The sequence below is a fragment of the Rhineura floridana genome, chromosome 11 (assembly GCF_030035675.1).
Source record: "Rhineura floridana isolate rRhiFlo1 chromosome 11, rRhiFlo1.hap2, whole genome shotgun sequence".
NCBI classification, from domain to species: domain Eukaryota; kingdom Metazoa; phylum Chordata; class Lepidosauria; order Squamata; family Rhineuridae; genus Rhineura; species Rhineura floridana.
The window spans coordinates 45,611,597-45,629,367 of NC_084490.1; the positions used below are offsets into that span (position 1 = coordinate 45,611,597).

Sequence of the window (17,771 nt, forward strand, 5' to 3'; positions counted from 1 at the left end):
ATTGTGTGACCCTAAACTGGGGGGGGAGGGGAATTGACACCTCCCCATACCATACTTCTGATTTTCACCAAAACCTCAAGTCTTCTTTTGAACTTTTAAAAACAATGCTTGAAACTAACAAGGAGGTTTTGTGGGTATACTTATTATAAACTTCTTAACCTCAGAAGAACGGCCCCATTTTGTTTTCCGAGATGGTTACCTCAGTGATCAGAAGCCAAGAAGGCAATTGCACATCAGGCCAAACATATTTGTTACAAACTGTCTAGACCAGAGGTGGCCCTGCCTCAGGCAGTAGATCTGTTGTGCCAATAATAGCAGCAGAGTGGGAGACAACAGGGGCAAAAATTCACTTGCAAGTTCACCTGTGGATAGGAATAGGGGAGAAATTCAGTTCACATTTAAAGGCAAACCTTCCCAATTTGCACTTTCCAAAAAAAAATATGCAAACTGAAACTGAGTTTTCAAAACATGCAAACCAAAACCGAATTCCTTTGAAATTCACACTCTGAATTTTGCAATGCAATTCTCCAGCCAAGTAATGTAAAGTGTTTATAAAAGTGCATAGATTAGCATTTGTATTAGCATAAAATAACATACAAAATGTTTTATATTAGGGAAAATTACGTACAAACGTGTATGTTAGGAGAAATTCACACTAAAATCTGATGAAAGTTCATGAGGATGTCTTAAAAAAGACATTCACAAACTGATGTGGAAATGTTGATAACTGAATTTAAGATTGGTAAAAATGAGAAACTGAAACAGAAATTAATAGATTTGCCCATCTCTACTAGCTACGCGCATCTCTACTAGCAAGTCCCACTGAAATTGCTTTTTTCTTGCACAGCTCCTGTTCATTTCAATTAGGCTTGTGCAGGAGAATTTCCTAGCGGATTGTGGCCCTTATTAATGAGTAGGAGAGGGTTCTGTATAGAATGCACCAGAATACCTTGTGCCAGTGCTGCTCCAGACTTGATATGTATTAGTTATCTGTAAACATAAAGACAGTACTTAGAGGACTGTCTACTTCCACATGAGCCTGGCAGAACCCTTATATTCTTAATCTGCGATCCCCACACACTCTGACATTGGGCTGTAGAATGGGACTTCTCAATGGTGGCACCTTGGACAGGGAATATCTTCCCCATAAAAACTCACCTGGACCAACACTGATGTCTTTTTAACATCTTGTAGCCAAAACAGCAGCATCCATGCAGAAGATGGGGTATGAGCAAGCTTGGGGAAACCCCAAGGTTTGCAGAAAAGACAATATGGAGATGCTCAGTGGACACTCTTGTTGTGGAGGGCAGGGAAGATTGAAAAGTGGGAGAGTGGGAGGCTCAAGCTGGCAGGAACCATGTACGGAAATATACCATGCTGCAACATTTTGCTGCAGATTCCACTACCAAGTATTGTAACAGGAAGTTGTAGTTACTTCAACCTATTACTAACTACCAATTATTATTTAATTACTGAATATACTCCTAGGGAGAATAAGTGTTGCTTCAGAATACAGTATCTGGGTGGAAATACTCATGCATGCAGTCCTTAGAGACAAAGTTAAGCTCTACATATGAAGGCCCCTCCCTAGCAAAGTCCCCTCTGATAGGAGCCTGCTGGAAGTTTAGCTCCAGCAGTGGGCAGCAGCACTGCAAGCCACTCGCCATTGTAACAATCCACCCTGACATAGCGTCACCCCAGAGCACTCTCCTGTAAACACACTAGTGCCTCTCAGTAAGACAGGGTCCAGGTGGTTGGGAGGGCCAAGAGCAGGTGTTACCACAGCTGGGCCCAGGGCAGCTACCCAGGGATACTGAGTGCTGTTGCAGGGCCTGCTTAGAAAATAAGCGTTTCCTGTCTGTGACATGCCTGAATCCTTCCAAAAGCATTGCCAACAACAAAACAAAGCATGCCCTGGGGAAAGGCCCTAGCTTAGTGGTAGAGCATCTGTTTTGCATGCAGAAGGACCCAGGTTCAATTCCCAGCATCTCCAGGTAGGGCTGGGAATGCCTCCCCCAAAACCCTGGAAAGCCAATGCCTGTCGGTATAGACTAGTATTCTTCCACCTTGGGTCCCCAGATGTCGGTGGGCTACAGCTCCCATTCTGCCTGACCATTGACTAAGCTGGCTGTGGGTGATGGGAGTTGTAGCCCCACAACATTCTAGGAGCCCAAGGCTGAAGAACACTGGTACTGACAATACTGAGCTGGATGGACCAGTGGTTTGACTTGATATAACGCAGCTTCCAATGTTCTTATTTTCCACTGCCCACCCAAACAAACACAGCCATAAATGAAATAATCCATCAGTTGGCAACTTTTATTGGAGTTATTTTGTATCACAGAGTCTCTTCAGAAGAAAAACACACACACACACATAAACCAAAGAAAGGGATCAGAACAATACAGACAGACCAATCTCTCTCCCCAGGGTTTTCCTCAGCCAGCTAGCTAAGAAGGCCTTCCTTGCTTCTTCATATTTGGCACAAGCAAGCTAGAGAGATGGGGGTTAGAGCAGAGACGTCGATTTTCTGACTAACAAATAATGTGTTTGTTTAAGAAAAGTTACTAAGGAAAAAGAGGAGGGGTTGTAAGGAAAGGCTGTAGCAAATAGGGAGGTTGTTCACAAGAGCACTTAACATGGATTAGTTACCCCTTTATGCACTCACTCACCTTTATATTTATTTCATAAGCAGCTTTAAAATAGTGACAAGCAATGGGCTATTCTTTCAAAAGGCATGTGGAGTGGGAATTCTAATCTATATTAACAATTGTGAGAATTCTCTGTGTTAGTTAATACAGGCTAAAAGACATTAACAGAGGGCTGGAAGAACACTCCCATAAACATGCATTGTGAAGCGTGTGGAATAAGCCACCCATACTTTGACCATGCTGAGAACAAGAAAGGGATAAAACGAGTCTAGGTGACGTCCAAGGTCCCTTCCAACTCTATGGTCCTTTGTTAAAGGTCAATACATTAAGTTAAGATGAAAACCTGTCCCAAAGGTCACTCTAATCATTCTAAGCACATAAAAGCAGCCCTGCTGCTTTGGCCCAAAAGATCTATCTAGTCCAGGGTCACTTCCAGAGGACCTGTTTACTGATTTGTGTGCACATAGTTTGAGGGAAAGTTAGACAATGCCAGGCATTTATTAAGCAGTCATTTTGATTAGTTTATAGGGAGGTCATATGATGTTGAATCAAGCAATTGTTATCCCACACTTTCCAGTGCATTTTCCCATTACTTACCTTACCACAAAAAAGTTTTTGAAAGTGAGTTTGTTGTGCAAGAGTGCCAAATCCACTTTGTGCAACCTGAATTTACCCCTATACAACTGAATTCCACTTGCAAAATAGTGATAATGGAAGTTTAGCTAACATGGCTAAGAGTCCCTGATAGACCTGGGACTTCTCCAAATGATCTGTTTATTCAGCATTCATCCTGGTTTGCTTGCACAAAGCTTACATGGTGGTTTAAACTATGCCGGTCTTTATTGAGCATTTGTTCCGATTTGTTTATGGGGCAGTTACAAAGAACATTCATCCTGCTTTCATCCTGCTTTGTTTGCAGAGTGTTTAGTTCCTGATAGTCATTCATTCACCCCACACTTTGGAAAGCATTTCCCTGTCTCTTTCCAAATTGCACTTTTTTATTTTTGTTAAAAAAAGTGTATTTGTTGAGTTAGGGTGACAGAGCCATTTAAGCTGCTTTAAACATGCAAAACGAAAGTTGTGGTATGCGCTTCGCTTGAATCCCTCCTGCAAAATATTGACAGTCAAGAAGCACCCCTAGTAGTTATAGATATTTCCAACGTCCAGCTTATGCTACCAACTGCGAGAACAGAACCAGTTTATTTTACCATACCCTGGGAGAATCATTCTGGAGTACATGACTGTGGTTATGTCACTACAACACCTCAACTGTGCATTATAACTATCTGTAGAGCCTAAGACATAATTTTTATGTGGGAAGTAGGGGTGGTATTGTCCAACAGATTTACAGAATGAACCATGATGCATAACAGTGTCTGACAAGAGACATGGACTCTGCCAGTCTCAGGTTTCCATTTTTCTAAAGCTGTTCCCTGTGCAGTTCATTTTATTTTTATCTAAACTAGGGACCTTCTGGATCACAGTTCGGTTGCTTAGCCATCACACTGCTAGCTTGAACAGGTGTGAGGGTCCTTGATAGCTAATTACCTTTACATCTTCATGGGCGTTGCTTTCCCTTCTCTCATTTCTGCTTGAGTTTTTGGGTTCGTACGGGGTATTTATAAAGATTGTGAAGTTCCAGGACAAAGAAAAAGGATTTGGATGATATTTGAGCCCTTAAGATATGGCAGGCTATGGAATAAATAATAATAATAAATTCCCATCAATAATAAATAATAATAAATTCCCTTCCCATCACCCAACCCCCCTTTTTTGCTTGTTTATCACTCCTGCCTCTCATTAAGTCTGAGGTAGATTACACATAGAGAAACGGAAGAATGGTGACAAGTTGGAAGAAATGCATTTTCAGCCTTGTCTCACAGAACTTGGCTCTTTTCCCACTCAGAAAATCCCCAAATAATCAGTGAAATAATGTGATTTATGTAGATGGAATTTTTCCGTGGCTAATTTTCAGGGACTGTGTGAGGGAAAGTTCACACAACATGGTTGCCGATTAGAGGCCTCTTTAAAGAGCTCCATTTGGTGAGTTGTGCAAGTATGTGTAATGGCCTCCTGCATTTGTCAGGGGACTTTTACCATGCCATTGCAGACTTTGTGATTTGGGATGAAAGTATAAGGAAATATAAACCCAACGTACAGAGATGGATAGCAATACAGAATTGGTTTTGTATACCTAAGTCTGAAAAGTATCGTGCCAAAATTAATAAAATAGAGAAAAATATCTTCTATCTCCTCAAACAATTAATATGAATATAAAAATACAGGGGAAAATACCAATGAATAAAATGTCTAAAAACTCTTATGTTATGTGAAATATATCTAAATATCGATATAGCCAACAATGTTGTGACAACTAAATATTACATACAAGCACTATAGTGATGGATCTTGAATTGTTGTGTGGGTTGCCCAATCATTCCTAATTACAGCGCTTACTCCAAGATAGAAATATATTAATATTATCCATCAAAGAATATAAATATATATTTCAGGAGAAAATAGGTCAGTATATGTTTTGATCAACAGCAAAGTATGTAGTGACAAAATTGAACCATATATCTATTTTGACCACTGAAGAAGACCTGTTTAGGGTAGAAATGTGTTTTGTCTATAATTTAAAATTATATAATTATAATATAATTGTTATGTAATATTTGGCTTGTCACAACATTGTTGGCTAATCAGTTGATATTTGGATATATTCCACATATGTCAGTAACATAGAGTTTTTAAACATTTTATTCATCAGTATTTTTTCCTGTATTGATATATTTCCCTGTATTGTTACATACATATTAATTGTCTGAAGAGATTAAAGTTGGCTATTTTTGTCTATTTGATTAACTTTGGCATTATATTTTTCAGACCTAGATATACAAACTCAATTCTGCGATTTGGGACCATTTGCAGCAGCATTGAAAGAACTGCTTGATCTTTGCAGTGATCCACACTGTGGTGACAACTCACCAGGAGAAATTTAAAGTGGACAGCTCCATGTGGCAGCTGTATGGGGTGCAACAGCCCTTTGTTATGACATATGTGGGAGTATCATGGCACAGAGCATGCGCTTGAACTGACTTGTGCAAAGGCAGCCCTGCCATGAGGGAAAGAGGGAGACTTGCCTCTGGCTGATTTAGGGCACAATTAAAGGGTGGCAGACTGAGAGACAGGCAGAACTGACCCACTGGAAGTTCTCCTGTGCAAGTTCCATTGCAATGAATGGAAGATATATCCCAAATGTCCCTTGATGCTGCTACTTGCCAGCTGGAGGTAGAGCTGGGTTCAGCCACTGAGGTCAGATTCTAAGGAGGCTGAAGGAAAGCAGGGAACAAATGGTCTGCGGACCAAGTTCAACTTCCGATGAAACACTTTTCCTTGCCAAACCTCCCATTTGGGACAGGCAGGAAGAGATGTGTTGTGAATCACCAATAACTTAGTTAAGGGTGAAAGTGCCAATATCCATGATTCCTAGTCAAGAGGAACATCCTGTCCCTTTCCTTTTACCACATCCTAGGGGAACAAGGCCAGCTCTGGCTTTTTGAGGGCCCTCAAACAGCTTGGCCTAGGAGAGTCCCATAACAATCCTGGGATGAGAGGGGCAGAGGCCAGCGAGGAGTGCAGGACTGCACCAGTGTCCCAGAATACCAGTTGTATTTACAAGGGACATGGGTCTGTTCTCATTCAGCAGGCTGCCTGACCAGGTAGGAAGGCTAGTCTTCCAATGAGACAGTGGTTCTGGCTCTTGAATGGGTCGAGGCCACAGCGATTGCCCAATCCTTCTGGCTTACAGTGACAGCCATGCCAAGGGCCTTCACTTTACCCTAAAACTGGCCTTGAGTCTTAGAAGGGATGAGTTTGCATCTGGCGAGTTCCTTCCAAACTTCACATGCATCTTGCAGAAGAACAAGAGCCAAGATTAACTAAAGGCTGAGATTAACTGTCTCCTCCCATAATACCCTGACCTATTTTCTTCAGTTGAGGGTTTGCGTCCCTCTTCACAAGCTCTCCAAGACTGAAGATAAGCCTGGCTAGGAGAAATTCAAATGGGAGATCAGGGATAGGCATTGTTGGACACCTGCCAAAGCCCACATCCTTGCATAGGGCCCACTGTTAATGCCTGGAGTCTCCTGGAGTGCTGCTCCTTTGTGCTGCCTGTTTATCTACTCTCTCTGAGCATGTAAGCAGGGGCATGAGTGAGGAGATAGAGCATCTTCCTCCTCTTCCTCTCCTTTTCTTCTTCTTCTGGGCACCTGTATAGATTGGGCCCAGAGGGAGAGGACAAATGAATGGGCAGCAGGGACAAAAGTGAGAAAGTGGGCCCACTCAAGGCATCTTGCCCAAGGGTCCCCCAAAACCTGGAATAGGCATTGGGTGTGCGTGTTTCTAGAGGGGACACAGAAGGGAAGCACTGGGCAAAAGCCTGTCTATTTCCCTACTTGAAATCACCTGGCTGCCACTCATTTGACAGTGGTATGGTGACAATTCCCAGCTGAAGACACAGGTCTGTTGCTGTCATGTCTAGTGTATCGAGGAGAGACTCAGTAAAAGGATGGATATAATGCTGACATATGGAGTGGGGAGTGGAAGGTGGACGGAAGTGGGCAGGGGTAACTTTGACAATATTGACAGATCATAATAAAGATGGGGAGGAGGAGGAAAGTGATATGTTAATGATAGTTTCAAGTCTTTGAAAAAATGAAATTGGGTGAAGTGCTATTGGTTTTACAGGAATAAGGGAGTGAGAATAAAGGAACGACAATTTTTTTAAAAAAACCTTTCTATTCTAATTTCATTTTAAAAATTCTATTCTCCCCTTAGTTCCCACATGGATTAGACAGTGAGCCACAAAGACGCATGCCTGTCTGCCACTGGCCATCCTGAGCCCTTGGGATAAGACAGGCTATAAATCTCAACACATACATTTGTTAGTAAAGAACCTGGTAATAGGAAGACAGTTGCCTCAAGAGGAGAAATGTCATACAGCTCTTTTTTTTTTTTTTTTTTACCAAAGCCTGATATATGGACAGGCTTTTTTCAAGGAGACAGTTCTCACAATATGGAGGCACCTCATGTCTGGAAGCAAAAGATCAACCAGAACATGCCCGTTGTTTTAGATCAGTATAGCAAAGGTTATGCTCAGTAAGGCCAAAGAGAGAGAGATTGAGAAAGAGAAACAGTGGATGTCAGATATGGGAAGGGTGTTTACATTTATGCCGTTGTCAAAAACAGTGTCAACATGCGATCATTGCAGGAGAATAATGATGCGGAATGTGGCGAATACAATCCTTGTTATACTGGAACTAACTATCTAAAGCAAGGTGAGAAGTTGTCTGTGAGAAAGGTGGAAGAACAGTCGTCAAAAGAGAACACGGGACAGTCACGTGGAAATGCTTCTTGGAGTTCTACCCAAGTCAGCAGGGCATGTTTCCTCCAGCACAACTGACAAGAAACTAGCATAGAGGAGGAGGAGGAGGAGCTCCTTTTGTGGAAAACAAACAAAAAGCTTTGTGTGTTATAATGTCCAGTGCAATAAACATAAGAACATCCATGCTACACCTCTGGAAGTTGGCTCTATTTCTCAGCAGCATCGTTAAAAGTGGGCTTTTAATGTAAAAGACCAAGACGAAGACACTTGGACCAGTGGTTGGAGGCCAAGGCTTTCTACGTCCGATAAATGATCAACAAGGACCTGAACACCCTTCTTGGTAGCAGAAAAGGCGAGGAGATTGGACCCACTTGGGACATTCCTGCACATGAGAGGGGCACACAAAAATGAAACCTTTCAATTTCTTTCACCTGAGTGTCAGGCTGTGCCCTCAATAAATCATAGTTCATCCCTGCCCCAACCCGAAAACACACAACCCCGAGAGGTTTCTCACTCATCCTACCCTGAGATCTTCCAGACACCAAAACAGAATCATGTAGACAGAGTCATACGCACCCCCACAGTTCTACGCATTCAGATGTGGGGGAGGCGTGGTGTTGGTGTTGTGCTCTGCTAAGCCTGGTCCAAGTATATTTCTTGCCTCCTTTCCCCACCTCCATGGCTGGTTCAAGCATTGGACAAATATTGCAGGTCCTACTCATCGAGCAGGAAGGAGAGGAAACCCACTTTAAAAACCAAGGCAAAGAGAAGAGGATGAGGGAGAGGCAAAATTCTTCTTTCAGTTCAGCCCACTGGAGACTTGGAGGTATTTCAGAGAGGGAGCCCCTGCTGCGCCACCGCTTTTCATGCAGCATCCAAGCAGGGTGGGGTGGGGTGGGGTGAGGTGAGGTGGACGGGACTCATTAAAGAAGCCGGAAGAGGAAGGACGGCAGTGCAGGCCTCAGATCTTACTGTTCTCCAGGTGTGAATCAATGTGTTTTATCAAAGCATCATCTGGGTAACCGATGGGAAAGGCCACCTGGCAGAGAGGGCAGCTTCGGATGTCGGAGTCCACCGTCTCCATCAGCAACTAAGGGATACAGGTCAGGGAAGAAAGGGAAATTAAAATGATAGAAGGTGTCATTTTTTAAAAAAATCAAAGTTAATAAAAAATTAATTATCAAAATACATTTTCGGAGAGATGGGCCTTGTGTATACATTTTTGGAATGAAAAGGTAACAGATGAAATTGACCCATTTAATTCATTTACATTAATATAATAAACTACCAGTACGGTTAAAAAACAAATATATATATAAGAGTTTGTTTTACCTTTCAAAGTTTCCCCCCCTGTATTTCCCCCCCCCCCAGTATTTCTCTCAACGTTTTTGTAACATAATTTGTGTCAGATAAGTCAACCTTCTTTTATGTATTTTTGGAGCCTTTATCGTTCTCCTTTTTGCTGTGTTTGTAAGCGCTTATAGTATATTAACATAAAAATTGTAATTTAATTAAAAATTAAATAACAAAAAAAAGTAAGTGTTCTGGAAAAACACCCTGAATCCTTCAATCGTTGATCCTCTTGATCAGCAATGACTCTGTGGAAGGGCTTGGCTGGTCACAAAGAGTGCAGGTGAAACTGTTTCATTGTTAAAACTGATAGGCTTCTGTCACAGAAAAGGGAGCATGGTGTAACAGGGAAAATACATGACAAGCTCTGGGAAACTCCCACAGGGGATGTACAGCACTGTGAATGGTAATTTGTAGAATCCTCTGGACAATCCGGTGGGAGTAAAAAAGTAATACTGGTAGCATCACACATTGCTTGCCATATCGACTGCAGGGATAAATGGTAGACAGTAAACATTCAAATGGTGTGTGTTTCATATGCTACCAAACATAGCAGCTACTTGTGAATTTGTATCAAAAGTTTATGACTATGAATGACTTTTGGAAACAAGAGCATCTGCACTCAAGGCAAGTTGGCAATAAAAATATAAAACAATATTTTGATATCTTAACATTTCACTATTCCAGAAAACGTAGCTTCAACATGATCAGTTGCTATTGGTTTTGCACCTGTTAATTCCTAACACAATTATCAGTGTGATATCATTCTCTTTAAACTATGGCAATGTCTTTCTCCACAGTCACGATTAAAATTAGATGGTGCCGTACTAGGTGGTGCATTGCTGACAGGTGTGTTTTCCTGGTGAGACTATTTCCTATACACTCAACCATACAAATGAACAAATGTCGTATCCACATGGCATTGTCATCGAAATGCCAGCCTTTATTTCCTCATTTAATCTGGATTTATTCTTCCTCGGGAAAACCTTATAAATTAAAAAGAAAAACCCACACTGCTAACCATCAATTTGCAATATCTCATCAACCTATTTACAGCATCAAGTGCCTTGCCTGGAAGCACCCTAGAACAGAAGGGCTAGCAAAAGCAGAGCATTTCCACTTACCTACAGTGTCATCAACCATCCATAAACCAGGTGGTGCAATAGCACCACATCAGCCCACATATCAAGGAATAATGTTATAATTGCGACGCAAGCTCTGAGAATGGCTAATAAGGGGGTGAAAAATAAAACCTGGGAAGATGCATGAAAAAAATTGGGAATGTTAGTTATGGAAACAGTTTATACTTAAAATAAAGTAAGCAGTATAAGATTATTTATGCAGATTTGCTTAAGTGATTCTGGATCATGCATTTGAATGGGAGTGATGGAAGGGTGCAGAATATGCACAGCACTGTGGTGTTGCTTACATTGATTGAGGGCCAGGACTGGGCATGCTCAGCCCTGGAGTATGAGGCATCGGTCCGGTGTGTGGAGGTGTCAGGGATGGGAAACCCTGCACAGAAGGAGGCGCAGCGGATGCCCCCTGCTTCAGGGCTGGGGGGACTTGGAAGGGCCCAGTCATCTTCATCTGAGGACTGCTTCTCAAAGCGCAAGTGCTCTTCGAAGGCGGCATCTCTGGCATAAACTTCGCCGTAGGGACGGTGCTTTGGTAAGGTGGAAGCTTCTGGCTGCAGCCAGAGAGAGCGGTTCTGCTGGTACATAGCTGCATCGCTCACCTCTGAGTAGCTCCGGCGGCCTTGGAAGCTTGCTTTGATGTGGTGGCTCAAGGGTTTGGAGTAGCCCAGATCCAGAATGCTTCTCTCGCCACCTGGTGATCTGTGCTGTGAGGCAATGGCAGAAGATGAGCAGTTTGGGCCCGGTGAGCAGCGCTGCTGGGCAGAAGACTGGGGGGGCAGTGGGGCTGGGGAACGACGCTGTGAGGCAGGAGACTGGCAAGGAGCTGGGGAACGATGCTGATGCGCAGGGGATTGACAAGGCGGTGCTGGCGACCGTCTTTGCAGGGCTGGAGACTGGCATTGCGGGACAGAAGAAGATCTCCCTTGCTGAGCAGGGGAAGTGCAGTGAGGAGCAGGAGAGCGGCATTGCTGTGCAGGAGAGTGGCGCTGTGAATGGGGAGAGTGCCGTTGACCTGGAATGGAGCACAAGAAAGAGAAGAATCATACTTCAGCTCTGAGAAGGAATAGATGTTCTGAGGCTGCAGAAGACCCCCTCCCCTAAATGGCTGTCTGTCTGTCTGTCTTCCACAAATCACCTGGTAGCGAACAACTCCAAAATGACCCACCTAATTTGTACCAATAAGAAGTCACTTGAAAACAGATGGCCCAGAAGCAATACTTACTAGAAGCCAACAAGGGACGTTAAGAGGAATCATATTTTGTACGCAGCCAAGACTAAAGCAACGTTGGCTCTACCCACTGACTCCTTAGATTCATAGTGGATTTCCCATTTAAAGTCACAGGAGGGGCCTCTCAATACCTGCGACTTTAGACTTTGTCATGATTGACGTTTTAATGATCACCAAGCCAAACTGATTAGCAGAGTGGGATGGGGTGAAATATGAAATAATGGCCTGTGTCTGCAGCATGTGGCTTGGCTCTCTTGTTCAAGTTCCTTTAAGCTACTTGCTGTGTAGTCCATCTTTAGTGGATGGTGAAAACCCAAGCCAACTGTGAAAAGCTCCAAATGATCTCTTTAAATTGGGTGAACAGGCAACAAAATGGCAAACTCAAATTAACATAAGGGGAAAGTGGTGCACATTGGAGCAAAAAATCCAAACTTTATATGCATATACATTGATGGAGTCTCAACTGGCAGCAGCTAACCAGAAAAGAGATCTTGGAATCATGCAGGAAAGCTCAAGGAAAATATCAGCTGAGGGCAGAGACACACTCACTGTTCTCCAGTGAGTCTCCACCTCTCTTTTCTGAAAACAGGGGCACAGGACGCTAACCAAACCCCACCTCTTTTTACTATACAACCTGGTAGGAGCAGCTTGAGTGTGTGTTTTTTAATGCAACTTCAAAGAGATTTCACAACTCATCAGCAGATCAACCCAGTCCTCCTCCAGGTGTAGCCAATGGAAACACTTTGCTGTAGGCAACTAGTGTGCTCACAGTGTTAGCATGTGGCAGCAATGAAAAAGGCAAACCCTGTGCCTTAAGAAAGGGTTTGAAAATAAAACTCTCAGTATTGTAATGCACTTATGCAAAATCTATGGTGCAGCCTCACTTGGAATATTACTTCTGGTCACTGCATTTCAGAAAGAATATTGTAGAACTGGAAAAGGGGCAGCCAAATCAGTGGGCTGGGGAGATCCTTTCTTCTGAGGAAAAGTTAAAACCTTTGGGGCTCTTTAGTTCTGCAGAAAAAAAAGGTGAATAAAGCAGGGATGTGATAGAGGTGCACGGAATTACACATAGGGTGGAGAAAGTGGATAGGCTGAAGTTTCTCTCCCTGTCTCATCAACTTGGGGTCATCCAATGAAGTTGACTTGCAGGTGATTCTTCATACCACACATTTATGACATTTGTGGCTACAAAATGTAGGGATGGTCATTAGCTTAGACAAGCCTTTCCCAACCAGTGTGCCTCCAGATGTTGTTGGACCACAACTCCCATCAGCCTCAGCCAGCATTGCCAATGGCTGAGGCTGATGGGAGTTGTGGTCCAACAACATCTGGAGGCACACCGGTTGGGAAAGGCTGGCTTAGACTATCAATGGCTACCAGACAGGATAGCTATATACTACCTCCAGCATCAGAGGCCATCACTGAATATCAGCTGCTGGGAGCAACAGCAGGAAAGGGCTATTGCCTTCACGCCCTGCTTGTGGGCTTCACTGGGGCTTCTGGTTGGTCTATGTGGGAAACAGGATAATGAACTAGAGCAGAGACAGCTGATGTGGTACCCTCCAGGTCCACTGGCCATTGGCCATGATGAGTGTCAGTCTCTGCCAGCTGCACCGAGGTGATATATGGTGCTGTAAAACAATTAGCCGGCAGCTGCCTAAACAGGGGCTTGGTTGTACAGCAGATAAGAAAGTAGAGGGTCAAGGGGTCTCAGTGCACATACTAGGTCATCTTCCAAAAGGCAAAGTCAGTTAACACGGCAAGGTTCAATATTCTAAGGTAACCCAGGTTTCAAGGCACAGCTGGTGAGGGTCTGACTCTGGCATCTTGATGTTGCTGCCAGCAAAGAGTAAACAGTGTCTCACTGTCTTTTAAGCTCCCCTCCCTGGTTCAGGTGCTAACAGTCAGCCCTCTGACTCCTGGGAGCTTGTAGCGTTAAAACAGCCAGAATGCCTGCACTGCTTTGCTACTCACAGGTGTCTTCTGCTCTGCAGGGAGTGGACTCCTGTTCACTCTCTGAGTCTGACTGAGGGGCTCCAGCTGTGTCCTGAACATCTCCCAATGGTGGGAGGTCTGGCGCTGCTTCTGAGGTGGGTCTGCCTGTTCCCTCTCCTGGGTCTGCTGTGCCAATCACCTGCTCCCCATCCTCCTCTGAGGACTCGTCCGATGGAGGCATGACAATGAGAGTTGAAGTCTAACAAACACCAGAAGGGTGCCATTCCTATCTCAGCTAGAAGGACCTTTAGCCTGATGCAGCAGGGCTCTTCTTATATTTTTAAGGGGGCTGGTAGGCAGATTGCCTTGCCTTTGGCACTTTCCAGTCCCCCCCTCCCCTCCCCTCTCACACACACACGTCTCCTTTTAGGAACTGCATGTTACCAAAGCTCCATCTTTCTCTGAACTGCTGCAAAATCCTGCCCATTCCTTGCCTTCTCCCTCTCCCATGCCCCACTCACCACCATTGATGGCCTGCTCTTGCATAAGCGTCCGGAGAATCTGGCTTTGAAGAGAGCTCAGGTTCCTCAAGCGGCACAACTCCTCGGTTAGCTCTGTGTAGGCAAGTGCCAGGTTCACCCTGACAAAAGAGGAAAAGTGGGGAAAGGCCTGAAGGCATATATATGGTAGCTTCTGCAATAGGAGATAATTTCTCTGGAGGGTGGAAAATGAGATGATTTATATAACTGCTTTGCGGGCATCTTTTCCATCTGTTGTGATCTTTAGTAGGCCATCCAAATGACAGAAAGTAAAAGCGGAAAGGCCGTCTTTCTGAGCTGTCCTCTACAAACCAAGCTTCCAAATAAGAATGTCATAGCAAAACTATGGCCCCATCTGCACTATACATTTAAAGCAGTGTCATACTTCTTTAAACAGTCATGGCTTCCCCCAAAGAATCCTGGGAACTGTAGTTTGTGAAAGGTGCTGAGAGTTGTTAGGAGACTCATACTTCCTTACACAGAGCAACAATTACCAGAGTGGTTCAACAACCAATCCCTGTCCCCAGGGAACTCAGGAGATTATAGCTCTGAGGGGAATGGGGTCTCCTAACAACTTTCAGCATCCTTAACAAATGACCGTTCCTGGACTTCTGGGAAGGATTGCTTCGCTTGTGCCTGCCTCTGAGACGAGCTCTTGTCTCAGAGGAAGCTTTTTCAGTTTTAAAACCAGTCAAAAGGTTTTTTTTGACTGGTAAAAACTTTCTCCCAGGCAAGGGAGAAACGAAGAGATCATCCACAAGCTTCGTTGTGTTTGTTGGGGGACTTGAATTCATTAGGATTGCCTATGAACGAAGGACCAGCCAGCAACGTCGGACGGAGCCAAGGAATTTCAAGCAAGCTCAAACTGATTAAGCGAGACGTTTTTCTTTTCTTCAAAGAAAAACAGATTTTAACAGGCAAGCATTCTTCTTTCTATCCTTATCATTTGGCTTAAATTGTTGCAGTAAAAGAGATTTGTTAAAAGAATCAGCAGTAAAGAATCCCTGGGTGAGTTATAACTTTTCTCTTTTATACACGGAATTAAGGCGGAAGGAAATCGAAATAGCTTATCTTTGTTTTTATTGCAAAAAGCTGGCCTGGAATTGAGAATTATAAAGATTCAAATGGATGAGAGATATCTAATCTGAGGAGAAAATTTTTGATTTATATGAACTTTTGAGTATTATATGTCTGGGACTATTTTTTCTGGTCTACTTCATTTTGACGAATCTGCTTGTTCTTTATGCCACTAACTATTTGGATGCTGTGAACTAAATTTGTTTTGCATTCTTGGACACATAAGAGATAAGGCAGTTTGTGCTGTCTACATTATGATGTCATCAGGTTTGGAATATTAACTCCTTTGTTGCTGGAAAAAGAAATAAATTGCTCTTTGCTTGGGAATAGTGCTATATTGGAAATTGAAGGGTTTTTTTCTTCTTCTTGGTTTTAAAAATGACAATTAAGAAAGTGGCTGAGACCCTGGAAGTAAATATGTTTCAGAAAATAATGGATGAGATTGAGATAACGAAACAAGAACTTAGACATGGCAAACAAAAGATGAAAATTGAATTTGGCAAAATGAAGCAGGAGCTGAAAGAAATAGGGGATTTTATGAGAGAGGAGGTTGATGAGATCAAACATATAACTAGACAAGCAATAGAAGAAGAAAGAAAAATTAAAGGGAAGATGCAAGTCCTGGAGATTGGAACAGATATATCAAATGTGGAACTGGAAAAAGATTTGGAGTTTATGGACCTTAGAGATAAAGATTACTATTTGGAATTCAGCGTTGTCCCTGAAGAAATTGATGAAGATATCAGAGATAAAGCTATCAATGTTTCGAAAAAATTTCTGGACTGGAATGATGTGATGGAGCTTGAAATAGAGAAAATTTATAGAATTAATTACAGATATGTGACAATGGAAAAACTCTCAAGAGATGTGCTAGTGCATTTCGTAAAAAAGAGGAACAGAGATATGACTTTACAACAACATTTCAGTAACACATTCAGAATTGATGGCAAGGAAATATTTGTGAGGAAGGAAATTCCCATCAGACTCTTATTATATGACTATGACTATGACAGCAAGATTATTATGGATGCAAGGATGGAAGATGGAAGATGGAATTAATACTGATAATGGAAGAATGGCTATTGAAATTACTGGACCTAGTAGACTTGATGAGATGGATTAATCGACATGTTTATTTGGAGAAAAATCGATGGATATATTTCTCAAGGACTGGAAACCTCTCTTTGACTTTTTGCGGAAAGAATAAAGTGATGTTAATGAGATTTGATGATTAATTAAGATAACTACTGGAGGAAAGTGATTTTGTAATATATTAAGAGACAGGTTTGTTATATATTATAGACCTATAACTGATCTGCGACAAATCGGAAGTCAACATTTTATTTTATTGTATTCGTTATTAATTTGTTTTTGTTTTGTTTTGTTTTGTTTTTTGAAATTTTGAATAAAAAAAATTAATGAAGAAAAAAAAAAAATGACCGTTCCTAAGATTCTTTGGGGGAAGCCACGACTGTTTAAAGAAGTATACCACTTTAAATGTATAGTACAGATGGAGTCTATCTTTCTAGCAGTGTCCACTAAAGTGGGATCTGGGGCCCTAGTCAGTTTTCAGGGGCCTTTGGCATGGTACTGCATGGCTGGCTCCAGGTATGCCGGGGCCCTTGGGCATCAATTTGCGTGCCCCCCCCTCCCACCTACCTACCTGTCTGCTGTTTTTTACCATTGCCCTTAATGAAGATGGCGGCCGCGGTTTCCCTAAGGGGATGAAGCCTCCACCACCATCTTTGTTGATGGCATGCGTGCGTGCTATGTGTGCATGCTGCGTGTGCACATCTCTGCTATCAACTAAGATGGCAGCAGCAGCTTCAGTACCTTAGGGAAACCGTGGCTGCCATCTTCATTAAGGGCAATGCTAAAAGGCAGGAGAAAGGTAGGTGTGGCAAGGGAATGGCGGGCAGGCGGAAGCTCCTGCCCTGTGATCCGCAGATGGTCACAAAAGGGGAGCAGAGGGGCTGCTGAGGGCCCCCCTGTAGCTCCAGGGGCCCTCGGGCCAGTGTCCCACCTGGCCACCCTTTAGAACCGGCCCTGGTACTGCTGATGGGCCCACATCCCACCAATGCATCTGGTTCCTTGCTGCTCTGCTGTTGCTATGGTAGCAGCAGTTGCACCACTTATCACCCTCCTTGCTGGGCCACTGGGTGGCCATTTTAGCATTGGACAGGTGGTCGTGCAACTTTTGAATGAGGGCCAAACTCATCTCTCTAAAATCCATTTCATACATCCATGGGCTAGGGCACTGCATTTTATGAAAATCAAAATGGCAGCTGGTCACTGCAGAGCTTGACTCACATTCGAAAGTGGCCGTGGTGTCCATTCAGCACTAAAACAGCCACTTGGGGATCCACCAAGGAGGGTGGTAAGCTGGCACAGCTAGATCAGTCTAGTGAGGGGCCTTACTGAGTCTCTGTGACCCTCAGCCCAGTTCCCAACCTAACTGGGCCT

At 43.3% G+C, this 17,771-nt stretch overlaps 1 protein-coding gene across 6 annotated transcripts in view; it reads right to left on the reverse strand.

Annotated features, from left to right (window-relative positions):
- Nucleotides 1-2,311: 2,311 nt before the first annotated feature.
- TBKBP1 (TBK1 binding protein 1) overlaps nt 2,312-17,771 on the reverse strand; it is a 94,147-nt gene continuing 78,687 nt past the window's right edge. For 5 of the 6 annotated variants that reach the window (XM_061589573.1, XM_061589572.1, XM_061589575.1 and 2 more), the window contains 3 exons: nt 14,214-14,332; nt 10,817-11,538; nt 2,312-9,127 (listed from right to left, as the gene is read on the reverse strand). In XM_061589573.1, coding sequence (XP_061445557.1) covers nt 8,999-9,127; nt 10,817-11,538; nt 14,214-14,332 — 970 coding nt within the window. In that variant the 3' untranslated portion in view covers nt 2,312-8,998. Of the gene's footprint in view, nt 9,128-10,816; nt 11,539-14,213; nt 14,333-17,771 lie in introns of those variants that run through there. The other variant, XM_061589576.1, reaches the window with a different exon arrangement.